The following is a 23,478-nucleotide window of genomic DNA, read 5'->3' as shown; positions in this document are numbered from 1 at the left end:
GAACTTTCAGGAATTTCTCTGACAATAGAAAGTAACTATTATGGAATGTTATGTGATGTGAAGTAAAGTGACCGAATTAATAATTAATTTAATATTTATTAGGGCCTTTGTCCAGCTGTGTTAGTTTTTTTTTTTTTGTGTACTTATGTCTATGTTGCCTGAATTTGTTGTTGCCAAAATAAAGTTATTTTCTTTCTTTCTTTCTTCTTTCTTTCTGTGGACGTCATATGGCTGAAACGGACGAACGAATAACAATGTATTTTATAACAAATATTATACCTTAATTAAAAATTCCAATTTTAAACTGTAATTAATTAAGTATCTTGTTCAGATGTACCTAAATCAAAGTATTACTGGAAATATTGAAAATAAACTGATTTATTTATAACATTTAATTTTATACACTCACCTACATACTTGAATTTCAATTGGGTTAAAATCCGGTTAAGTAAAATCTGAAGAAGGTAGGTAGGTAAGTATCTAATTACATATCCACGAGTTGTCTGGAAGAAATTGTATTTCTAATAATTATTTTCTATAGTATAAGTTAGGCTTCCTATCAATATTTTTGGTATTTATGATATTTCTAGTACCATCATACCGTTTATATAAACCCGTTCTAAGAGATATAATAATACATTTATAAGCCCATACTATCCTTACCACAACAGTACATCGTAACACTAAATAAATATTAACGTTACCTCTATTACTGTAATTTGGTAAATCGTAATAATTTCCAGACTGGAATAGTTGCGGCTGGAATCACGAACTTCCGTCTGGAATCCATTTTGCGACTTTGTTATAAGTTTCCAGATGTTCCAGGGCTGGCTGTGGATTTTAACTTTGGTATCAAACTAATTTAACTTTATAAATACCTAGCCTAACAGCATGTGTAATTTAACTACACTACTTAACTAAATAAATACCTACTTTAGATATAAATTAATTACTTATTGCCCTGAAAAAAGGATTTACTTAAATGTTTTAAAAACATACTTACGAAGTTTACTTACGAAGGGGTACGCCGTGATAACAGAGGGCCCCCGCTGAAAATAAGCTTCAAGACAAGCCCTGGCGGTCTTGATTACGCTGGGCACAAGTAGTTAATTGTCCACTTGTTTATTTCTCTCTGTTTGAATCTATGTCTTGCCTGCTTGTATACCTTTCTTGCAAATAAAGTTTTCTATTCTATTATATTCTAAGTTTACCGGGACAGCTCATAGAATTAGTATTTACAACTACTTAGGTATATTACACACGATATCATAGTACAAAAAGCGTACTTAATCTAATGTTATGGCATTTTCTTCCAGTCAACCTTTAATAGTGCTTAAGGCAGAGTTGCACCATCTTACTTTAACTTTGACAAACGTCAAAAATCTCTCAAACTCACCAAGAACCGGTTATTGTTACAGTTAAAATAAGATGGTACAACTCTGTTTAAAAGAAATAAAATGAATAGACTTATAATTATACTTTTAATTTTTCACGGTTCAAACTTATTGAAACAGACTTACATAATAATCTAAAAATGACAATTATCTTTATCTTTATTATAATTTAAGTGAGGTACATAATTAGAGTAGAAACACCAGTGAAATTTTCGTATTTGTTTTGTGAAAAAATGCTTTTCACTCTTGAGCACCCTGTAGCAAAAAAGTTCTTTATACAGAGTGTCCTAAATAAATAATGTGGTTTAGCAAGGGACAGTTTTGAACGGGGTGTAGGGTGTCCAACTGATTTATAGTTAAGGGAAAATCTCAAGAATGCTCTTACTTTTTTTGTTCACTTCATTGGGTGGGATTTTATTGGCGTTCAAGCTGTAGATCCTGGCTACACAGGAGTTGCAGCGGTGGGAACTAGGGGTAGGAATAGTCCCGTAAACAAAAACAAATGAAAACCAGTCCTTTATTGGCATTTTGTGTAGTTATAATAATTGCTAATTTGTGACAGAAGACTAATGTGCTTTTCTTTTGTTTGGAAAGTTCTTTAGATAGTTAAGTTCGTTTCAGCCTCATGACGTCCCCTGCTAGATAAAAGCCTTCTCCAAGGATTCCTATTGGGAGGACAGTTTAGTATCACGGGATAATGGGAACGCTTTTCCTCATAATTTATTGTATTTGCATATTTTGGTTTATTTTATTTATTTCATTCTCACAAAACAACTCAAAACAAACATAATTTTATTGCATATTTACAGTATTACTAATTAACCTTTACATTTTCCAAAATAATTTTCACAAATAGTTCTTACATATTTGTCCTTTATTTTCCCAGCCGCGTGGCCACCGCACACGTACCTGTATGGACGCGCGCCCGTTTCTTGTCCGAACACTTAACTCTTGAAAGGGCCGTTTATATTTTTACGAAATTGAAAAACTTCGCGAGGCTAAGCCTAAAAAACTTTAGACGTAAATAACCAAGGGTTTATTCCAAAATCTATAACGCGATGTGGCGGAAACGGCTGGAGAAAGTTTTGTTTTTGAGAGATTTGATTGAGTCTAGCGCTCGTATTCACAAACGATGCTTGCTTAAGTGAAGCAGCAAATCAAACGCACAGCGAGAGCTCTGTGATTGGTTCATGTGTCACCCTGTGCGTCCACGCGCACTTTGAGACCTCATAGTAATGTTTGTGAAAACGGGCGGCGTAGGTACCTATTGTATTTCGTTCCGTGGGACATTTTAGCGCAGTTTTCTGCTTTTTATGTTAATGATTGTGCCTTGTGGGTTATATTGAAACTAGAAACAATGATGCATCATCATCACGTCATTTAGTGTCCACTGCAGGAGCACGACCTTCTTTATTTTATAAGAAGCAAATGGAAGACACTCCCCCTCTGGCCAGATGGGATGAAAAGACCTGATGTTGGCTTTCTTGTTTCTTAGTCGCCTTTTGCGACATCATACTTTTACCAGTTATTATGCAAATAGATACTTGGGGGTGGTTTTTGTCCAGCGGTGGACGTCTTTTGAAAATGACAACCACTGAACCTTTTTTCATTAATTTGAATATAGAGAGGTGGACCGACGACCTCATAAAAGTAGCAGGAAGGCGCTGGATCCAGGCCGCTACCAACCAGCTATTGTGTAAATCATTGGGGACGCCTATGTTCAGCAGTGGACGTCCTATAGCTGAAATGATGATGATGATGATGATGAATATAGAGAGAGTTAGATTAACCATGTAGAAGGATATTAGATACCTTTACCCAAAGAAATTGAAAGAGAGGTGAAACGGGGGTGAAACTTAGCAGTCATTTCTCAACTAGAAACGGAAAACCAACATGTCTGCCGTTTGACACGTAAGCTTGAAATATCTCTCTTATGTTTCAAAATGTATTTACCTCTAACTGCCCCACCTAGACATCGAATCTTGTGTGTTTGGTTGGGCTCTAATTAATTCCGTCGTTAAGCTCTAGGCTGTGAGCGTTAAACACCGCCCAAGCAAGCGGAAAATTGCTAATGAGCGAGCGAATCGCTATTATATTGAACTGGGGACCTAAAATGCTGCGTTAATAGACGAATACATCGCTGGAAATTGGAATTCTCGCTGGAGTACAGCAGCTTGTTTTTGGCTTTTGGACAATTTATGAAATACCTAAGTACATAATGGTTAATTTATCATGTAGGTAAGTGTTGGTTTTAATGAGAAATAAATGTTCTTCAAACTTGATTGACATAAGTTCTATTCAAAATACGTTATAAGTATGTTTTTGTACGTTTTCTGACACAATATTTACCAACTTGGCAACAAATAACTTAGTTTTAAAAATGTTACTATCAAGGCGATGTCGATGTCACTAGCTTTGCCATAATGTGTTTCATCATAATTTGTTCTGTAATTTTTGGGTAAATGAGTAAAAACTATCTGCTAATATATCCATTTTTAATTTGACAACCTATGTACCTGTGGTTCACAATAAACGTATTTTGAATTTTGAATTTAATCTTGGTGATTCCTTAGTCTAACTAAATTACTACTAAGTAACAATTTATAAATAAACATTAGCATTTTAAATACTTAACGCAGAATGCATGTTCATTGATCTAAAATCATGTCCCGTCCGGAACAGCAAGCAAAAATGGTGTTCCTCAGCAGCATCTTACGGCCCACCATTATAACGTGCGCGGCCGCATTGTGCAGGAGATCTTATTATAGATTGAGGTTTTGAGCCGTCCGGAACAAACGCGTCCGGAACGTGAATGGCGGACGATTAGGCTCTTGCATGCCATTTGAATAGAGAGACATCTCATTTCTTATTATGGCTAGGTATAGAACTGGTTATCTGAGATACGACTAAATCTTCTAGCGCTGTAAAACAGACTATTTGCTAAGAATACACTGAAAAAGTAGGGATTTTGCCATTTTAAGAGAACTTAATTACTATATAAATTACAAAAACTTTCCATGATGAGCTCAATACGTCTTGCTGAGTTTGAAAACGGGCAAAAAGGATGTTCCTAGCAGCATCTTACGGCCCACCATTATTCCGTGCGCGGCCGCATTGTGCTAAGATCTTATTATAGATTGAGGCGCGCGATCGATGATAACGACGCTCTGTGCGGTTTGAGCCGTCCGGGACAAACCGTCCGGGACAGGCGTCCGGGACGTGAATGGCGGACGATTAGCGGCTCATGTAGACTCTTTTGCATGCTATTTTAAGAGAGACTTCTTCTTTATACATAGCCTTAAGGAACTACTAAGCAAAATTACTGAAAAAAGCATTCTGTCACCATAGGCGTCTGGATGAAAGCTCTTTATAGCTTACCAGAATCATTCTTTCTCGGTGTTGTTTTATAACAGTAATTACTCAATTTTGGTTAAGATGTTTTTTGTATAGAATAGTAAATATTTGTAGATTATAGAATAGTAATTAATGAATTATTGTTTACTTAACTTCCTGGTTTTGTTGCAGGTAAGTAACTGCCACTCATTTTTTCTGCAAGCAGCTTCCTAAGAACATTTCCTATAGTCGTAAGTAGTACCATACTCATCAAAATTACTTCAGCATTTCAAGCGTGATAAAGGAACAAACATTCACAGAGGGTTTATTTAGTCTAGAAAGAGTGAAAAAACTTTCGCATTCCTCTTTTTAATAAAAAGTAATTAATTATTTATAACATATTACAAGAACATAATAAATAATAAATTACAACACACTAAATCTGAGTTGCTGAGTTGTTCATCTAACTTTTACAAACGTCAATTTGTCAAACTCCATACAAAAAGCACCGGATTGTAAAAGTTACGGTTAAATAAGTTGGTGCTACTCAGCCTTACACTTTCAAACGTACCTAAGTACCTGTCTACCCTCACATCCGAAGGGACCAAAACAATAATATAACCATTCAATTAGCAACTGGCCGAGTAATTAATTAATGGATACGATTCAGGTATTAATGCCGAAGTTATGATCAAGTGGACGTAACGTTCGTGGAGTAATCACCGTTTTACGATAGTTTGGTGTTAAAGGGAAACTGTTGGAGTAAAATAAGGGTGTCCATATTATTATTATGAAATGATAATCTTTAATTGATGCTTTGTTTATGTCAAGACTATCCATCTAAATCTGATTAATTTCGTTGCGGGTTTATCTTCCCCCGGGACAAACTTGACCTTCACTGGATGGGTTTTTATTGGCGGTCAAGCTGTAGATCCTGGCTACACAGGAGTTGCAGCGGTTGGAAAAGAGGTGGGATAGTTTCGTATCCATCTAAATCTAAAGACGAAATTCTAATTAAAATAAATCATAAATTATGAGTGCTTTCACATTTTAAAACTAGTTGTACTTTTGCGACTGGAAAAAAACAATACTAACCCCTTTATTAACATAAAGGAAAAGGTCTAAAGTTACGCGCTTTTTGCACACTGTTTTAATATAAGATTTCCAAATTAAACACGTCTATAAAACGCTGTTCAACAAGTGTTTAATTTTTATTAGGAAGGGGGTAAATATTTAGTTTCTTGTGCTGCTTCTTAGCACTTCTAAGCTTCTTTTTGCCATCAAAACCTCATAATTTCGACAATAGATTAGCAGTTAAGATGCAACTGCTGCTAATCGAATGTCTTCTTTAATTTTGACTAATTCTGACAATAATTACTAAACACTTTATAGGCATAATCAGAGACTGGCCTAATACACTTTGTCTTTAGGTATAACTGTCATTTATAATTACCACACAATTTACATATCAACAAACAAGCATCCAACTATCCCTAAGGAAGGAAGTCATAGAAATCCCCAGTAAAATATCATCCTATCCAGTTCAGGACGTTATTATTTTGTCTAGGCGGCCATTGAGCTGGATGTAAATACGTACAATTGTCTAATGTTTAGCAATCTTCAGCTAACGGAGGGTGGGTGCATACGGGAGGATAGCTGCACGCGTCCGCTATCCAGGGGATTCAACTACTCGGCCTTCTTTGGTTGAATTCCATTGGTAGGCAAACAAGAGAGCTTGAGATTTGAACTTTAGAGGAGTTTTTTGATGGATTTACTAGCTAAAAACTCCTATATAACAACAAAATCAAGCTTAATTAAATTATCAAAAATTGATATTGTGAGAAGGTGAACGCACGATTTAGACCTAAAGTACACATTGCAATGATGGGAACGAAAGGTAGAGTAGTGCTTAATATTGGAGTTCACCAGTTAAGAAATTATAAATTCATTGTTATTCTTGTTTTGATAATATTTATTGACGCAATCACGAGTTCCATTACAATAGGCCTATTCGTAATCTGAGGGATTCAAGAAAGAAAACTGCATTCTACAGAAGTTATTAGGAAACACGAAAATAAGATTATAAGTGAGCGGTATTATAGCCGTAACCCCCATTTTAGCGCTTCGGTTGTTCTATTAAAAAAAACGCTGCGTTTAGTCGTCAAATAAGACCCCGTATGTTTCCTCCAAAACGCTAGAAATTGGCGGGAGCGTCGTTACGGAGCCTACACTATTCGACATAACGAGCACATTAGAGCGAATTCGCGCTAACTACGAGCAATGGAAGCGAGCTTTTAAAGCTTCACCGTTACAGCTTATTAATGTCCAACTGTAGGTCATTGGGTTATTGTTAAGATTTTTTCTTCATAAAAAATCTCTTAAAACTCAATTATTTATGCAAGTAGGCTTTTAAAAAGCACTTTTACACGTCCCAGTATTAACCCTACCACTGCTTCAGGACAAATAGGCCAGCGCAAGAAACTCAGTCAATATTGTCAGCCGAATGTCAACCTATTTAAATGAAAAATTAAGTAGATAATTACACATTATCTTGGCTGTGTATTTCACTTTTGGAATGTACCGTAAACCAAACATCAGCCTGTACCTTCTCTTGTATTACAGCACCTATCAGCATTCAGTATTCCGACTACATAAGGACCCAGTGTGTACCTTGACGTGCCTTAACCGTACCTTCTGGGCCCAACGCGGCTAAACACATCAATCGGCAAGTTACTGATAACGCCCGCATGTAATTAGCCGGGACAAAGGCTCAAACTCTTCCCTGAAACGACTCATTCTTGGAACATAGACTTCCAAGTAAACTACTAGACAGTCACTGTTCAGAATATTATATGGATAGATATTGCGTGCGTGCACTGGTTGAAATAACTTCAATTCAGATAAACAAAAATAAGCACAAAAATAATGACGTTTTATCTGTCTGAAATAGGTAGGCCTACAAAACTTAAGTTCTAAATTGTTTATCTTTGCGCTAGTCCTAAACATGTGTACTATATTTTGTACTAAAGGTACCAGACAACGGATTTAAAAACATAATTAAATAACTTTCTTGTAAATGCCTCCATGATAGTAGCGATTAAACGAGTTACTAACTAGTAACTCGTTTAGTCGACAAACTTGTCGACTTCAACCATTGCGGCCGCTTATCTCACTCCCTCATCATTATCATCATCATCATTTCAGCCACAAGACGTCCACTGCTGAACATAGGCCTCCCCCAATGATATCCACATCGCACAGTTGGTAGCGGCCTGCATCCAGCGCCTTCCTGCCTTCCTTTATCAGGTCGTCGGTCCACCTTGTGGGTGGACGTCCCACGCTGCGTTTTCCTTCTCATTCGGTCGCAATCATCTAAAATTCTAAATAATTTGTAGATTTAAAAATTAAGGGCCTTATTACAAAAAAGTGCAGCACACGTTGTAAGTAAATGACAATTTAAACTGGTATTTAACGGGCGTTTAACTTTCTGTAATAAGCCTTATTTTTTACGTTCAGCACGGCCTGTCTAATAGTACATAGACTTTGCAGCTTCAGCCTGAAAGGATAACTTAGGGAACGTGAAAGTTCTTTATTGCAGCCAAAAACTCTGGTAGCGTCGTAAAAAACTGTGCATTTATGGAAACTTTTATGATAAATTCAAATCAGTAGTAACATTTAACTATAGTTTTTTTTATTATTTTTAATTTAACATTAGTTGTAGTCATCATCATCATCATTATTTTAGCTATAGTACCTACAACATTTTCACCACCTTATTCTCTACCATTCTCGTGCGTCTTCCTTCTATTTTCAAGCAATAGCTGAAAATCAGTGTTCTGCTCATTTTAGAGCAGTGTCTACACTGAGCTCTCTGCTTTTTTGCATCGCTGCGGCACACTTATACCTTAGCGCAGGATTTTCTTTCTTACTCTTTGTAATGTACTATATCTTTCCTGCTACTCCTGTGTTTATTAATCTTGCTTTTTGCTTCTTGTGTGTCAATGTGTTTTGCAAATAAACCATTTATCTATCTATCTATATCTATAGAACGTCCACTGCTGAACATAGGCCTCCCCCAATGATTTCCACAACACTCGGTCCTGCGCTGCCCGAACATTGTCTGGTTGATGCGTCCAGCATCCAGCACCTTCCTGCTACCTTTATGAGGTCGTCGGTCCACCTTGTGGCTGTCGATTCAGCCGCATGACGTCCACTGCTGTCTGCTGGACAATGGCCTCCCCAAAGGATTTTCACAAAGTTCCGGTCCTGCGCCACCAGCACCCAGGCACCTCCCGCGACCTTCACCAGATCGTCGGTCCACCTAGTGGTTCTTGTGGCTGTAGTATTTTATTTTTATGTCCTATAGTTACTAAATCTAAATATTTGTCACATTTAACATAATTCCTTACATTTAAACTCCATTAAAATAAAAAAAAGCTCTAAAATACTTTAGCTTTTAATCCCCTGTTTGAAATGGTTTCGAAAACAATGGTGCCAACTTCCTCAAAGAATAAAAACACTGAAAGAAAATCCTCGTAAATAAAAGCTAAAAGTAAGTGACTCCATGTTTTACCAATACAGCTGTAAACTCGTAATAATTTGCACGAAACAAAAACGGTATCCACTGTCATGGTATTATTTTCTGGAATATTTCCAACAATAAGCTTTTTGCAGACAAATTATTTGGATAGACACCACATTACTCAATGATTAGACAAAGAATTTGTAGTTAGCATTTGTGGAAAATATTTAGCCCTAATTTGTCAGTAGTATACAGATTGTTGTAAACTGATGAGTACATTAATTTATGACATGACTAGATGTGGTCATAAGCATTACGGGACTATTCCCACCTCTCGTTCCCACCACTGCAACTCCTGTGTAGCCAGGATCTACAGCTTGACCGCCACAAAAACCCAACCAGTGAAGGTCAAGTTTGTCCCGGGGATGTGGTCATAAGCAGACATAGGTAAGCTGTTGTAACACAACCGAAACATGCAGCTGTTAATACTTACTATTGGCTTCATTCAATGTCCCGTGTGAGTTCCGTTAATCTCAGTTTTAAAATAATTGTAGAAAGTTTAAAATCTTAAGCTAAACGTATGCTTGTATGAACTATCTCAATATTGCGTGATTCGAACTTATACCTACCGAGACATCCCGTTTTTTGCAGGATCCCGTTTAGTAGTATAAGTGTTTTAATATTTACTTTCACACGAACATTCCGTTTGCAGCGCACCGCAAAAAACTGAATCGTTTGAATTTCTTATTAGAGTTTCAAACACATTATGTGTGTCCACGACAGTCCAGTTTAGCTGGATTGCCGTGGGAACAAGCCCTCATCTGGACCAGCTCTACAATGCGTTTAACTTTGTGAGTGAAGACTCTACAATGCTAAGTTGTCTACGCTCTGTTATTAACAGGAATTCGGTTCGCGTGCTCGCTAAAAACTTTTTACGGCAATCCGGTGTGTCATCATGTAATGAAGTTTTTCATTGCTTGTAATGAATTTTCAGATTTTTGGCTCAAACGGCTTTTAATTAGTCGCTTGGTTTTAGTGGCATAGATGATGCAATTTGTGTGTTTAATCTTACGTTACATAAAGACACTAATGCCCGTTTTCACCATTAATCCCTAATTTTTAAGTGACCCATAACAAGATTTTTTTTCATATAGGTCACTTAAAAATTAGGGATTGATGGTGAAAACGGGCATAAGGCTGAGTTGCACCACCTAACTTTGACCATAACTATAACGATAAAATCGGTGTTTTTTGTATGCAGTTTGATAGATTTTTGTTGTTAAAGTAAGATGGTACAACTCAGCCTAGGTTCTAAGGATTACAATTCGGTTTTAATTTTAGAGTCAAATCAAATCAATTATTCAGTAGGTACCTAAGTCCTTTCCAGGGCACTTTTACACGAGCCAAAAAATAGCTTGCCCTACCACCACTTCGGGACAACATATGGGCTGGTGTTGAGAAGAAGTGGCGGAGTGATTAAAACGAAGGTATAAAATATGTAAAACACATTATTACAGCTCGCTAGTTATTTATCTATTTTAGTAAGAAGTCGTGTTTTACTCAGTACACTGACTTATGTTTCCAATCTGTGTCTAACGTACCTTATACCATTGTTATTTCAATGCATTTAGCGCAGGTTCGAGATAGTGCAATTTATGTGCATTGTTATTCAGTTATCGCCTTACATAACGTATTAGCATTGAATGGTTCATCCCGTAAATACGATCCCCGACCTTTCGCGGCAATAAAATAATATCACCTAATGTAATTCTTAAGGTACACGTACACTTTTGATTAATTTAGTTCTTGTAGATAGAGCTACTTGTAATTGAAACTAAATAAATACAAGTAGGGAAGGGTGGAGCATAAAATTGGAGGAGGCTTTTGTCCAGCAGTGGACATCATTTGACTGAATTAACTACTGCTTAATATCCCATACTGTTTACCTTAAAGTTCCGTCGTCTGTACCTGATGCTTTGTACCTTAGTCGCTCAGGTTTCACGGGAAAAGCACGGTCTCAATATTTTTCAAAAAGTTCTCTTTGGTCGTGAATATTTTTTATTCTTAGACTTTTACGTATTTTACGTTCTTCCCTCGCTGACAAATCATCTCCACATCCATTACACACAGCTACGCTGGTGTGCGTCCGCCTTAACCCCCAGGATGCCACTTTGCCTTTTTGATCGTGATAGGTTGGTGCCGGTGTCACGGCTCTGGTTAATTTGAACCAGAATTCGGGTAAAGTTCACGCAAATTAGGGTCAACTCATCCGGTATCTACGAATTAGTTGGCAATTAATGATTAATGGTTAACTGCTATGTCAGTTTTGTGAGCAATGTTGCTTGTTACAAAGTCTTGAGCACGACTTGTTTAGTATCTTGAAATAGGTCATCAGTAATATGTCATGTAGACCCTTATCTCATTTGTTGAAGTATAAGGCTGGGTTGCAACATCTTACTTTGACTGTATCAGACGTCAAAAATCTGTCAAAGTTCATACGAAAATCACCGGTTATCGTTACAGTTACGGTCAAAATTTGGTGGTGCAACTCAGCCTTATAGTTTTTTTTTTTTTGTAGTGGTACTGTTTCATAAAATCGGTTATTAACAAAATAAAACCTACTCTTTTAAATTAAATAAATGAAAAGTTCTCTCAAAAGAAAGAGCTTGTACTAATAAGTGGTTAATAAAGTTACAATTTCGCTGACAAGTAATATTTCTTGCGATTTTAAAAGCGGACTTAATTGCAGTATCTTTGTACGTCTTATAAAGTCCAGTTTCCTTTGAACAGTCTGTTCACGGCTGGGCTGGCAATGCTGGTATTACTAAGTTTTGTACAGCCAATTAGTACTTCCAGATCAGGGATGTTATGGATATCCGTAACCATAACCGAAACTTTCAGATATCCGAAATAAAAAAATATCCGAAACCGTAACCGATTCAAAAGTTTCGGATAGTTTCGGATGTAGGCAGTTTAAATTGTTTATTGTATAGCATTATAATGTAAAGGCATAATAGACTGATTTACCTTTATAATTTCATCAAGTATCAATTTTTATTTTTCGATTACTTTTGATTCGATGTACAGTGCGCGGCCGTGAATGAACCGTGTTGGACAACTATTGCATATTGCATTCTAAAGCACAGATAACCGTAACCGAAACTTTCGGATTTCCGAAATAAATAAAATATCCGTAACCATAACCGAAACCGGTATAATATTATTCCTATATCCGTAACCGTATCCATAACCGAAACTACATCTATAACATCCCTATTCCAGATACAAAGTTATTCGTGTAGTAAGCAGATGTCCTTTGAACTGATAATCTCAATCGTGGCTATCTAATTATTCAAGAGACAATGTGCTAAATTATATTAGTGTCTATGTAATTATAGCCTACTTAAGGGAGTAGGTATAGTTGTTGCAAATAATGAAGGCGAGTGAGCTTTACAATTACATGTGCGGTGGCTAGGACTGTTCGTTTTTCAAAAGTTTTGATAGATATTACACTATAGTTATGTGCATGTACACTTTGTGAGTCCCAAGAATATACTACATAGGTACTATTGCAAGCCGCCGTACCGGTCTTTTCGATCTGACATAGAAATCTCTTGCTCGCGTGTCCCGTTTTCGAAAACCGGGATAAAAATCTATTCTATTTTTCCTTGAGTCTAAAACTATCTCTAGAGCTACATCAAATTCATCTACTAAATAGTTTAAGCCTGAAAAAGTAACACAGACAGAACTATAATATTGGTCTGGATTGATCACGATATGTTTTATGGACTTTTCTCTTCATACTGTGAGATAATAATGAGCCTGATAAGTATAACGTACTGTACACTTTTCTAAAGAAAAAACACACGGAACCACGAGTAAAAGCTTATGAGATTATTCCCACCTCTCGTTCCCACCACTGCAACTCCTGTGTAGCCAGGATCTACAGCTTGACCGCCAATAAAACCCAACCAATGAAGGTCAAGTTTGTCCCGGGGGAAAGTTAAACTGTCATTGGACCCGCAACGAAATTAATCAGAAGAACATAGGAGGAGCTCGAAATTAAGGTAGGTGGGTAAGGAGTAAAAGCTTGTGGGACTATATTCACCTCTCGTTCCCACTTCTGCAAGTCTTTTGTAAGTATCCAGGATCTAAGTATGTAGCCAATGCCAATTCTATTCCCACATATATCGTTTCAACTGTTGCGACTCGTAAGTATAAGTATTTAGCCAGGACCTACAGTTGACTAATATAAACCCACCCTGTGGAAGCCAAGTTTGTCCCAAAGAAAAAACTGTCATTGGAGCCCTAACATTAAATTAATAAGAAGAAATTAAGAGGAGTTTGATTCCAAGATCGACCTTCTAACATCAAAAATATGATAGTTTTGCATTAAATTGTTCATTCAATGGTAAACCATTAAAATGAGGGCTATCGTTTTAGCGCTCACCAGTTAGCGCCACTGTAGAGTAAGGTCCTGTCACTTGCTAGTAGCGAAGACAGTGGCACCAACTGGTGAGCGCGAAAGTGGTAGGAGGACTATCGCATTTGCACTCATCAAGATGGCGCCACTGTAGAGTAAGGTCCTGTCAATCGCCAGGGGTGCCAACTGTTAAGTATAAAAACGATAGCCCTCGTTGGGTAGGTAATGACATAGTAAGAACCCGGCTATCGCCCGTATTCACAAACGATACTTGCTTAATTGAAGCAGCAAATCGAACGAACAGCGCTAAATAGAGCTCTGTCATTAGTTCGTGTGTCACCCTGTACGTCCACGCGCACTGTGAGACCTCATAGTAATGTTTGTGAATACGGGCGTAAGTATGTTCATCTTTGACTAGCTCACATCTAATCAGCGTAAATCCGTTTACGGAGGTCAGTATATCCACAACCCTCCATGGGGTGGCATGGGCCTAATTAAAAGTTAAACAACTTTGTGACTTGAACCATGGGTGCGATACTTTAACAACATGAGAGTACATGGAGCGGACATGTTGTGTTGTTCTTGGAACGTCAGAATTAATTTAATACTTGTTGACGTCGGTTTAAGGTTTTGTGGTTTACCGATAGATGTCACCGCGCGCTAGATGACAGGTAGTTCACGTAGTTTGGCCAATAGATGGCACCTCTTAGATTAAGGCAAAATATTAGCGCGCGGTGTCCAGATTTTTTGCCCGCCCTTTATATATAACCGAGGAAAGAATAAAATTGAATTCAGTTGACCTCAAGACGGTGTTTGATTCACTAGTTAGTAGTACCCCTAGTCAGTGTAGGAGTGAGTGATAGGAGTGATAACGGCTAGGAGTGCTCAGGGTGAGGGAATTCCACCCTCTCACTACGGGAGGGTTAAACATGGTCCTTCGAGCCGGATGCTAGTGAGGAAGTACTAGTGTCCGAAGGAGTGGACTCCTCCTCCACGAGCAGTGGACTGCTGCTGTGGGGCACCCCAGAGGTCCGCAGGAGGACTTCAGACGGCGCTGAGCGTAGCCAGCGTACGTCAGGATCGGTACCATCGGAGGACGGAGGAGGGTCCTCGGGCAGCCCTCAGAGGCTGCAACGGGAGTACCCCACGTTCAACTCAGAGGCCCAGAAGAGGACCTCAGACAGCGCTTGGCTTGCTGCTCGGCGCGCGTCAGGATCCAGTAACGTGGGAGGACAGAGGGGAGTTCTGCAGCCCTACTACAGAGGCTGCAGCTGGAGGAGGACGCCGGTCACATCAGAGGTCGTGAGGACCTCAGACAGCGCAACAAGTCGGCGCGTCAGGTTTGGTGACCAGAGGACGGAGGAACGCCCTCAGAGCAGCCCTCCTGCCAGAGGGAGAAGGAGGTTCGTCATCTCTACGTAGCGATTCGGCATAATTCGTGTGAAGTTGTCACTGTAAGTAAAATTTTAATTGTCAGTGTGTGTCAAGTGTCAAGTGTCAGTGCGGTTCGAATTTATTTTGACAAGCGATTTACTTTTTTAAAGACTTTATTTTTAAATTTAGATTTATTTTGTTTATTGCTTATTGTTTTTTTAAATTTCGTAAAATGGCGAAACGCAGGGAATTCAAAACTGAAATAGAAAACGTAATGCGCTTTCAGTATGACATTTATAAACGTCTTGAGAAAAATAAAGTAAATTTCAATAAATTATCGGCAAATCAAATTTCAAAGGAATACATCTTATATATATAAAAGAAAGTCGTGTTAGTTACTCCACTTATAACTCAAGAACGGCTGAACCGATTTAGCTGAAAATTGTCAGGGAGGTAGTTTAGAGCCAGGAGAAGGACATAGGATACTTTTTATTGCCATTAAGGCAGAACAAAGTTCGCCGGGTCAGCTAGTAGAAAATATAATAGAGTTGGTTGAACAGTTATGGGTAGACTTTGCATCAGGCCACCGGGAATTAATGCGTAATGCAGGGTCTGATGAATTGACTGATTCCTCTTATGTGAAAGATGATTTATATGATAAAATGGAAGAAATGTATACATGGTATAAATGTGAGTTAAAAACCAGTTTACTGAAATTTACTGTGAACTTGAATCCCTGCTGTTCCCAAGATGGTGCTTCTCAAGTGGTTTCGAAACCGAGTCATCTTAATTTGCCCAAAATTGTAATACCATTATTTACTGGCAAATATTCGGAATGGCCAACATTTTTTGATTTGTTTACTTCATTGGTGCATCATAATGATGACTTAACAAAGGTTCAAAAGTTCCATTACTTAAAAAGTTATCTCAAAGGCGAAGCGGAACAGCTTGTGAAGCACATTTCGACCGCAGAATGTAACTATGACAGATGTTGGGAATTACTGGAGGAGCGATACAATAATAAGAAGTACATATGCCAACAAACGTTGATTAGATTTTTCAATCAGAAAACCATGGTTAATGAGTCCGCACCCATACTCAAAGAACTGATTGACACCACGAATGATTGTATGTCCACTTTACTGAATATTGGTGTCAACGTGGGGAGCTGGGACATATTTTGAGTCAGAAATTGGACACAGAAACCAAACGTAGTTGGGAGTTTTACGTGAATAGTCATAGCTCGGCGGATCAGCTACCAACATATTCAATGTTTCAGGAGTTTTTGACAAATAGATACCGCGCAATCGAATGTTTGGTTTCTGGATCCAACACACCTAGGAAAAACGTGACTCAAAATTCAAATAAGTTGAAAGCCCTCCATGTAAATAACCACAGTTGTGTTTTATGTAAGGAAGCACACACACTTGCATTTTGCCCGGGTTTTGCGAAAGAAACAGTTGACAGACGTAGAGATTTCGTGCAGGACAATAATATTTGTTTCAATTGCTTAGGTAGAAGTCACCCAGCTAAGTATTGTCGTATCAAAACAAGGTGTCAGATCTGCAAAAGGAAGCACCACTCACTGCTTCATTCTAATGGGAAATTTATTTCAGAAGCCAGTGAGGATAAGGAGCAAGGGTCTTCGGCAGTAGTCAGTTGTACGCTTACTGAAGAAGCAGGAGGTGCAGAAGGAAATATTACTTCGTGTTTTTCGGCGAATAAAACGGGAAAACAGGTACTATTAGCTATAGCTGTGGTAAATATTGAAGCTAATAACGGAACACGGAGAACGGTACGCGCTTTGCTCGATCAAGGATCGCAGGCGTCATTTGTGACCGAAGCGACGATACAAGGTTTGGGTTTAAAGAAGACAAAGACGAAAAACGTTGTATCAGGTCTGGGAGGAGATAAAAAGGTCATCATCAACTCGACGGTTAACATCAACTTGCAGTCTCGGGTCAATCCTGAAATCAAGTTCAAGGTCAAGGCGTACGTGTTAAGAAAGATCACAGCTTTTCTTCCAGCGAAAAAGGTTGGTGACCTGGAAGGTTTGGATTTAACGGGACTTACCTTGGCTGACCCTGAGTACCACACGCCCAACAAAGTGGATATTTTGTTAGGTGCAGATGTGTACGGGCAGATTCTGCAAGAAGGATTAAGGAAAGGTATCCAGGGTGGAGTGATTGCACAATCTACAGCTTTAGGCTGGATCATTTCGGGCACTGATCGATGAAAATGATCTCCTTAAGAAGTTCTGGGAACTGGAAGCGGAACCTGAAATAAAAAGAGAAAAAATGTTTACAGAGGAAGAAAAAAGATGTGAGGAGATATTCACAAAGACAACTTCAAGAGACGAGGAAGGGAGATATGTAGTTCGACTTCCCTTGAAGAATGATCCTCCTTGTGTAGACAACTCCAGGGAGATATCTGAAAGGAGATTTCTTTCGTTGGAACGGAAATTCATGAAGAATGAAGCCTTGAGAGAGAAGTACTCTGAAGTGATGCAAGAATACATAGATCTGAATCACATGGAACTTGTACCTGATGATCAAGTTGACAATCCATTGGCGATATACTTACCCCATCACGCAGTCATACGAGAAGACAGGGAAACGACGAAGGTACGGGTAGTGTACGATGCCTCCTGTAAGGGTAAGAATAATATGTCTCTAAATGATAACCTTCTAGTGGGACCTACCTTACAGTCAGAGCTACGGCACTTGGTGATGCGATGGCGTACGTACCCCGTTTGTCTCACGTCTGACATAGCCAAAATGTATCGGCAAGTGAAGATCTCGGAATCAGATGTGGATTATCAACGGGTACTCTGGAGAGATGACCCTGAAACTGAGATAAAGCACTATAGAATGCTAAGAGTCACGTTTGGAACTGCATCTGCGCCCTACTTGGCTGTCAAGACATTGCAACAAGTGGCTATTGATGAGGGTGGGAGTTATCCTATGGCAGCGGAGAGACTCTTAAGAGATTTTTACATGGATGACCTATTGACGGGATGTCAAACCAAAGAAGAAGGATTCAAGATATTTAAAGAAATGAATGAATTCCTGGAAAAAGGAGGATTCGAGTTAATGAAATGGACAAGTAACTGCGATGAATTAATAGAAGAGATGAGAAGAGAAACAGGGATGAAAGATGTTCAAGAGGGATTGAAGATTAAGTCGGATGAAACCATGAAGATAGTTGGACTTACCTGGGACCGCAGTGAAGATTCATTCCGTTACGCTGTCAAACTCCCGACGCTGGAACAACCTGTAACTAAAAGGAAAATAATTAGTGATATTTGAGGCGTCTAGTTTCAAATCCCGCTAAAACGATTTTGATAAGATTTCGAGAAATTGAAAAAAACCGCTTATCCATAATAGCTTTGGCCTTAGGCAAAAAAAAATATGATACGAATTATTATTGTCATTTGGCAATACTAACAGTAATTGCTATTTATCTTTAAATTAAATATAATTTGAATTATAATGAAAACTATTTTCATTTTGGCGTATTTTGTTACGAACATTCGGTTTTAATGGGATTTGAAACGGACATGTTGTATTTTAGCGGGATTTGATAAGTGCAAATTATGAAGCAACCACGTTATAAAAAAATCTCCATACTGATTTCGCAGTCACGTGACCAAAATACCGTGCTACCATTGGTCAATCAACTTTTAGAGGGTTTTGAAAGAAACGGACGGCGTTTTAGCGGAGTTTGTAACACAAACCTAATTTTAAGTGCTAGTTTAGTAGTCTTTTAGTGTATTTTGATCGAAAATGATTGAACAGTATGATGAGAAAATTGCAGTAGCATCATTTAGAGATATAAACAGAAATTAGTTGCAGGAGCGTTTTAGCGGGTTTTGAAACTAGACGACTCATTTCACGATTTTATGATCCATTGGGCTGGGTAGGACCTAGCATCATGAAGTTTAATTACTAATTCAGAAGCTATGGTTAGCAGGAATTGAATGGGATGAAGCTGTACCGACAAATATATTGGATGAGTGGTTTACTTACCGGGAGGAGCTGAAACTGTTGGAGTCAATTAACATACCAAGATGAGAATTTTGTTTTGACTCCTGGTCATTTCCTTGTGGGAGAGACTATTGTCACGGCTCCTGATAAGAGTCACGAGTCTCATAATGTTAGTTCTTTAAGGCGGTGGCAGTATACTCAGGGAATGCTGCAAGATTTTTGGAAGGTATGGTCTCGTGAGTACTTAACAAAGTTTTATAATCGGTACAGGTGGTCATCACAGCAGCCTCAGCCACAGGTGGGCGATGTCGTGTTGGTGAAGGAGGACGGATTACCGCTCTGTCGTTGGTAGAGTTCATGCTGTCCATCCGGGACAGGACAAGTTAGTAAGGGTAATAACGCTTAAAACAAAAAATGGGACAATTAAGCGCCCAATATCTAAGTTGTGTCTGCTTCCAATAGAGACTGATGTGTAAATAGGTATAAGATAAATACTCTAAGGTAGTTGAATAGTTTGATTTTTAAGTTAGCAGTTATCGGGTAGATACATTGTTTATTTTGTTAGTTAAGGAAGGACAAATTGCATATTTGTCCTTGGTGGGCGATTATGTTGACGTCGGTTTAAGGTTTTGTGGTTTACCGATAGATGTCACCGCGCGCTAGATGACAGGTAGTTCACGTAGTTTGGCCAATAGATGGCACCTCTTAGATTAAGGCAAAATATTAGCGCGCGGTGTCCAGATTTTTTGCCCGCCCTTTATATATAACCGAGGAAAGAATAAAATTGAATTCAGTTGACCTCAAGACGGTGTTTGATTCACTAGTTAGTAGTACCCCTAGTCAGTGTAGGAGTGAGTGATAGGAGTAATAACGGCTAGGAGTGCTCAGGGTGAGGGAATTCCACCCTCTCACTACGGGAGGGTTAAACAATACTTTTTAAATCTCATTAGCACTTCAAAATTATAAAAAAACGGATTATTATATTCGTACTTTCATCTCCTTTCGAATAGAAAACAATCTATCTATACTAATATTATAAATGCGAAAGTAACTCTGTCTGTCTGTCTGTCTTGCTTTCGCGCCTAAACTGCTGAACCGATTTTGATATGGCATAGAGATAGTTTGAGTCCCGGGAAAGGACATAGGATAGTTTTTATCCCGGTTTTTGAAACAGGGACGCGCGCGATAAAGTTTTTCTGTGACAGACAAAATTCCACGCGGATGAAGCCGCGGGCGGAAAGCTAGTATTTAATAAAAACCATTAGGTTAGGTGCTCATTTTATAGTCAAAAAAGTACTAATAAGTACTATTTACCAACCATAATTGAATCTTATAAATAAATGGTATCAAATACCAGCCAGTTAAAACATGACGACCAAAAAGATTTGATCACAAATGCATGCGTACAAAACTTTCCATCCTGAATAGTTTCTGAACTCCCGACTCTTTCTCTCAACATAAGATTCTGGCATGTGTGACAGAGATGGCTATAGTCAATATTTCTAACTCGTTATGTGAAGTCGCCCCCATGCCTTAGCTGATTTACAGCACTTCTCAGTCGAAGCGACTTTAACTGTCCAAGTTTGACCCTCGGGTTACTATTGGAATTGCAGAACCTCTTTAAGTATTTATGATAAGAAATGAATTGGGTTTCTTTTTGGTATTATTTGATAAACGCAGCGCTCATTCTGTAATGGATTTTGTATATGAAGACTTTCCATCAATTTTTCTTTAGGTACTTTCATGCTAAGTACAAGTTTCACCTAATTATGCCTAAATACATTGTGGACTCATTAAATTTAAAGTGAACCAATACTACGTTTTAAAAATGTCTAATTAATGAATCAATGTTTCAAAAAATAATTTGTCTTAACGATTGCAGATTTAAGAGAAGTATTTATTGAAACAACAATCGATACCTAAAGAGACACTTACACTCAACCTATTTTAAACCCGTTAATAAAAAAAATCGACTCCAGAGTGCCACAGATCTTGAGCGCTAACCTGAGTCACTTTTTAAAATAAATATTTGATTTATTTGAAATAACCTACCTCTATTTTTGGTGACTTTAATTGCACTGGCTAACCAGCCCATTGAAGTACCATATTCCATACAAGTTTGATATTAATACCATCAACAAAACGTTCAGCATAAGTTCCCCTCAGCTCCCAAGTTCCGTGCCCAGAACTAAGTATATCTTTAAGCCAACCATTTACGTATCTCAAGAAATTGCGTGCGTATCCTAATAAAACCAAGATACACTACGTCTGCTGCAGCCAGCCAGTCCATCATGGTGATGAGCTCCGCTGTTTATCCTCAAACAAGTAGCAAATGTCGATATTACTTCTAGCCTCTTATCTGAGGTTATTTGTGGGGTATACGGATTTGGAGGATGGCGAGCTAATGCCTCTGAAATATGAGACAAGTTACAATATAGGTGCATTTCGTTTTATTTAAATGACGTCCTATACTAGACAAAGGCCTCCCCCAAGGATTTCCATAAAGACCTTTACTGCGCTGCCCGCGTTCAAGTACTTTCCGCAGTCTTCACCAGATCGTCGTTCCACCTAGTGGCGGGCCTGCCCAAACTACGTCTGCCGGCCAGGTGGTCGCCACTCGAGAACTTTTCTGCCCCAGCGGCCATGCTCTGCGAGCTATATTAAGTGGTAGTGCCACTTAATTTTAGCAATTCTGCGGGCAATGTCGGTCAATTTGGTTCATCTGCGGATCTCCTCGCAGGGTTCTTCCTTTGAGGGTTTTCCTCATTTCTGATTCAATCACGTAGGGACGCTTATCCCAGATTATACATAATTATTTAACACAAATAATGCCCTCAAAAAAATACGACTAAAGATACTTATTTTGCTGACCATTTCACGCGTCCGTGTGTCGCAATCAGCTCGGGCAATCTCGCTGAAGGGCTGCGATACACAGCGTCCGCGCGCCCATGGGAGCGCTCGCGGCCCGGGATATTAACATGATTCCCGCGATCCAGGGAACGGACGGCTTTTATTTGTGCCGCTCCGCAATTTGAGCTGGGGTTATGGGGAAGTGGGAATGTGAAGACGTATTGCTTTGATAAGGATTTGAGGGTTTTATTTTAGTTTTCATATTTTTATACACTACATTTGATGATATAATGGACTGACTCTATATTTCACAAAACGCATTCGTATTCAATATACAGGGTGGAATTTTGTAATGCCACCTGGAGGGAAAGAACTCTTAATATTGTAGATATAAAATTTTTCTCAAAGAAAACATTCCTTTATTTTTTACAAGAAATAGAACTGCATTCAAAGATTTCCAAAAATTTGCTTGCCACACCCGGGATTCGAACCAACTGAAATTCAAAAATTTTTTTTATTAAGGATACACCCTGTATTTTTATTAAGGATGAAATCTCTCTAACAAACTTGATAAATCAAATGAAAGGAAAACCATGAAATCTTAAATTATTATTACAGAAAATTGTATGGAATGGTAGAGAATGTTTTCTTTCAGTAAAATTTTCTATCTACAGTATTAAAAGTACTTTCCCTCCAGGTGGCATTACAAAATTCTCCACCCTGTATAATTACTAAAAATAGGCTGACAACTGCTACTACTTTTCAACACTGATCCACGTTTTCCCAGCGCGGCGCAGTGATACCTACTATGTGTCACAGTCACTGAATAAAACTTTTTTCTCTCTTTGTACTTTTTACTAGGCGCTTTTTAACAACTGCAACAGTAAAAGGCTCTCCACTATTCCCCAGAGTCAAGTGGCGTATAAAGTAAATTAACTGACCTACCTTACAATCAGATGTTTGCGGCAATATGGCGATTCGTCAACCGCCCTAAGGGCCCTGCCCACGCAGCCCACGGCGACTTTTTGTAGCGATGCAGTCGCGCTGCTATAGCGCGTTAGTAGCGCGTTAGTAGCGCGTTGGCATCACTTCTGTAGTGCGTTGCAAATGCGACTAACACGCGTTTACGAAACGCTGTGAAAAAGTCGCCCTATGGTCTCTATTTTTATTTTTAATTACCTATACAATATATTTCGATCTTCTATTCCTAGACAAATAAATATTTATATTTCTAATTAGCTGGTAACAACTTTTAATCTAAAGCTAGAGATGTTAAATGCCACTAAATATGCTCAAAATACCCATCAACTAACCACGACGGTTGCTTCACATTGGTGATCCCCAGTCGCCACAAAATCGCAGCCGCTACACTTTGATCGTTTCTACTAACTACGAAAATGGTTCAAATTGAATCACCTTAACCAGACTAATACTCGTACCTTAAAAAGTAACTAAGCAACGTATCTCTCAGTCCCGATTAAATAGTATTGAGTGACTGTTGCATACGAATCCTTTCAGATGTACATTTAATTTGACTCCCGATCCAAACCAAACGGTCTCACAGTCAAAAGCTCCCTGAAGCTTTGAGTCGTTCCA

At 38.5% G+C, this 23,478-nt stretch overlaps 1 protein-coding gene and 1 long non-coding RNA gene across 2 annotated transcripts; one reads left to right on the top strand and one right to left on the bottom strand.

The window, feature by feature from the left end:
* Window positions 1-14,197: 14,197 nt before the first annotated feature.
* On the top strand, window positions 14,198-17,282 carry LOC135081903 (uncharacterized). Its single transcript, XM_063976684.1, has 3 exons — window positions 14,198-14,201; window positions 14,649-15,075; window positions 16,601-17,282. Exons 1-3 carry the CDS (start codon window positions 14,198-14,200, stop codon window positions 17,280-17,282), a joined length of 1,113 nt encoding a protein of 370 aa, XP_063832754.1.
* A 16-nt stretch (window positions 17,283-17,298) lies between these two features.
* On the bottom strand, window positions 17,299-18,322 carry LOC135081811 (uncharacterized). The gene is made up of 3 exons (XR_010259282.1): window positions 18,261-18,322; window positions 17,794-17,896; window positions 17,299-17,693 (listed from the first exon to the last, which is right to left on the bottom strand). It is a non-coding gene; the product is annotated as an uncharacterized LOC135081811 (long non-coding RNA).
* Window positions 18,323-23,478: the final 5,156 nt, after the last annotated feature.

Source organism: Ostrinia nubilalis, chromosome 20 (assembly GCF_963855985.1).
Source record: "Ostrinia nubilalis chromosome 20, ilOstNubi1.1, whole genome shotgun sequence".
NCBI lineage: Eukaryota > Metazoa > Arthropoda > Insecta > Lepidoptera > Crambidae > Ostrinia > Ostrinia nubilalis.
Note: the sequence above shows the minus strand (reverse complement) of the source record. Positions and strands in the feature narration are given on the sequence as shown.

Bases quoted from the DNA above. Each gene is read 5' to 3' on its own strand.
- LOC135081903 (XM_063976684.1), top strand. The intron at 15,076-16,600 runs GTTCGTCATCTC...TATCAAAACAAG, and splicing joins CCTGCCAGAGGGAGAAGGAG to GTGTCAGATCTGCAAAAGGA.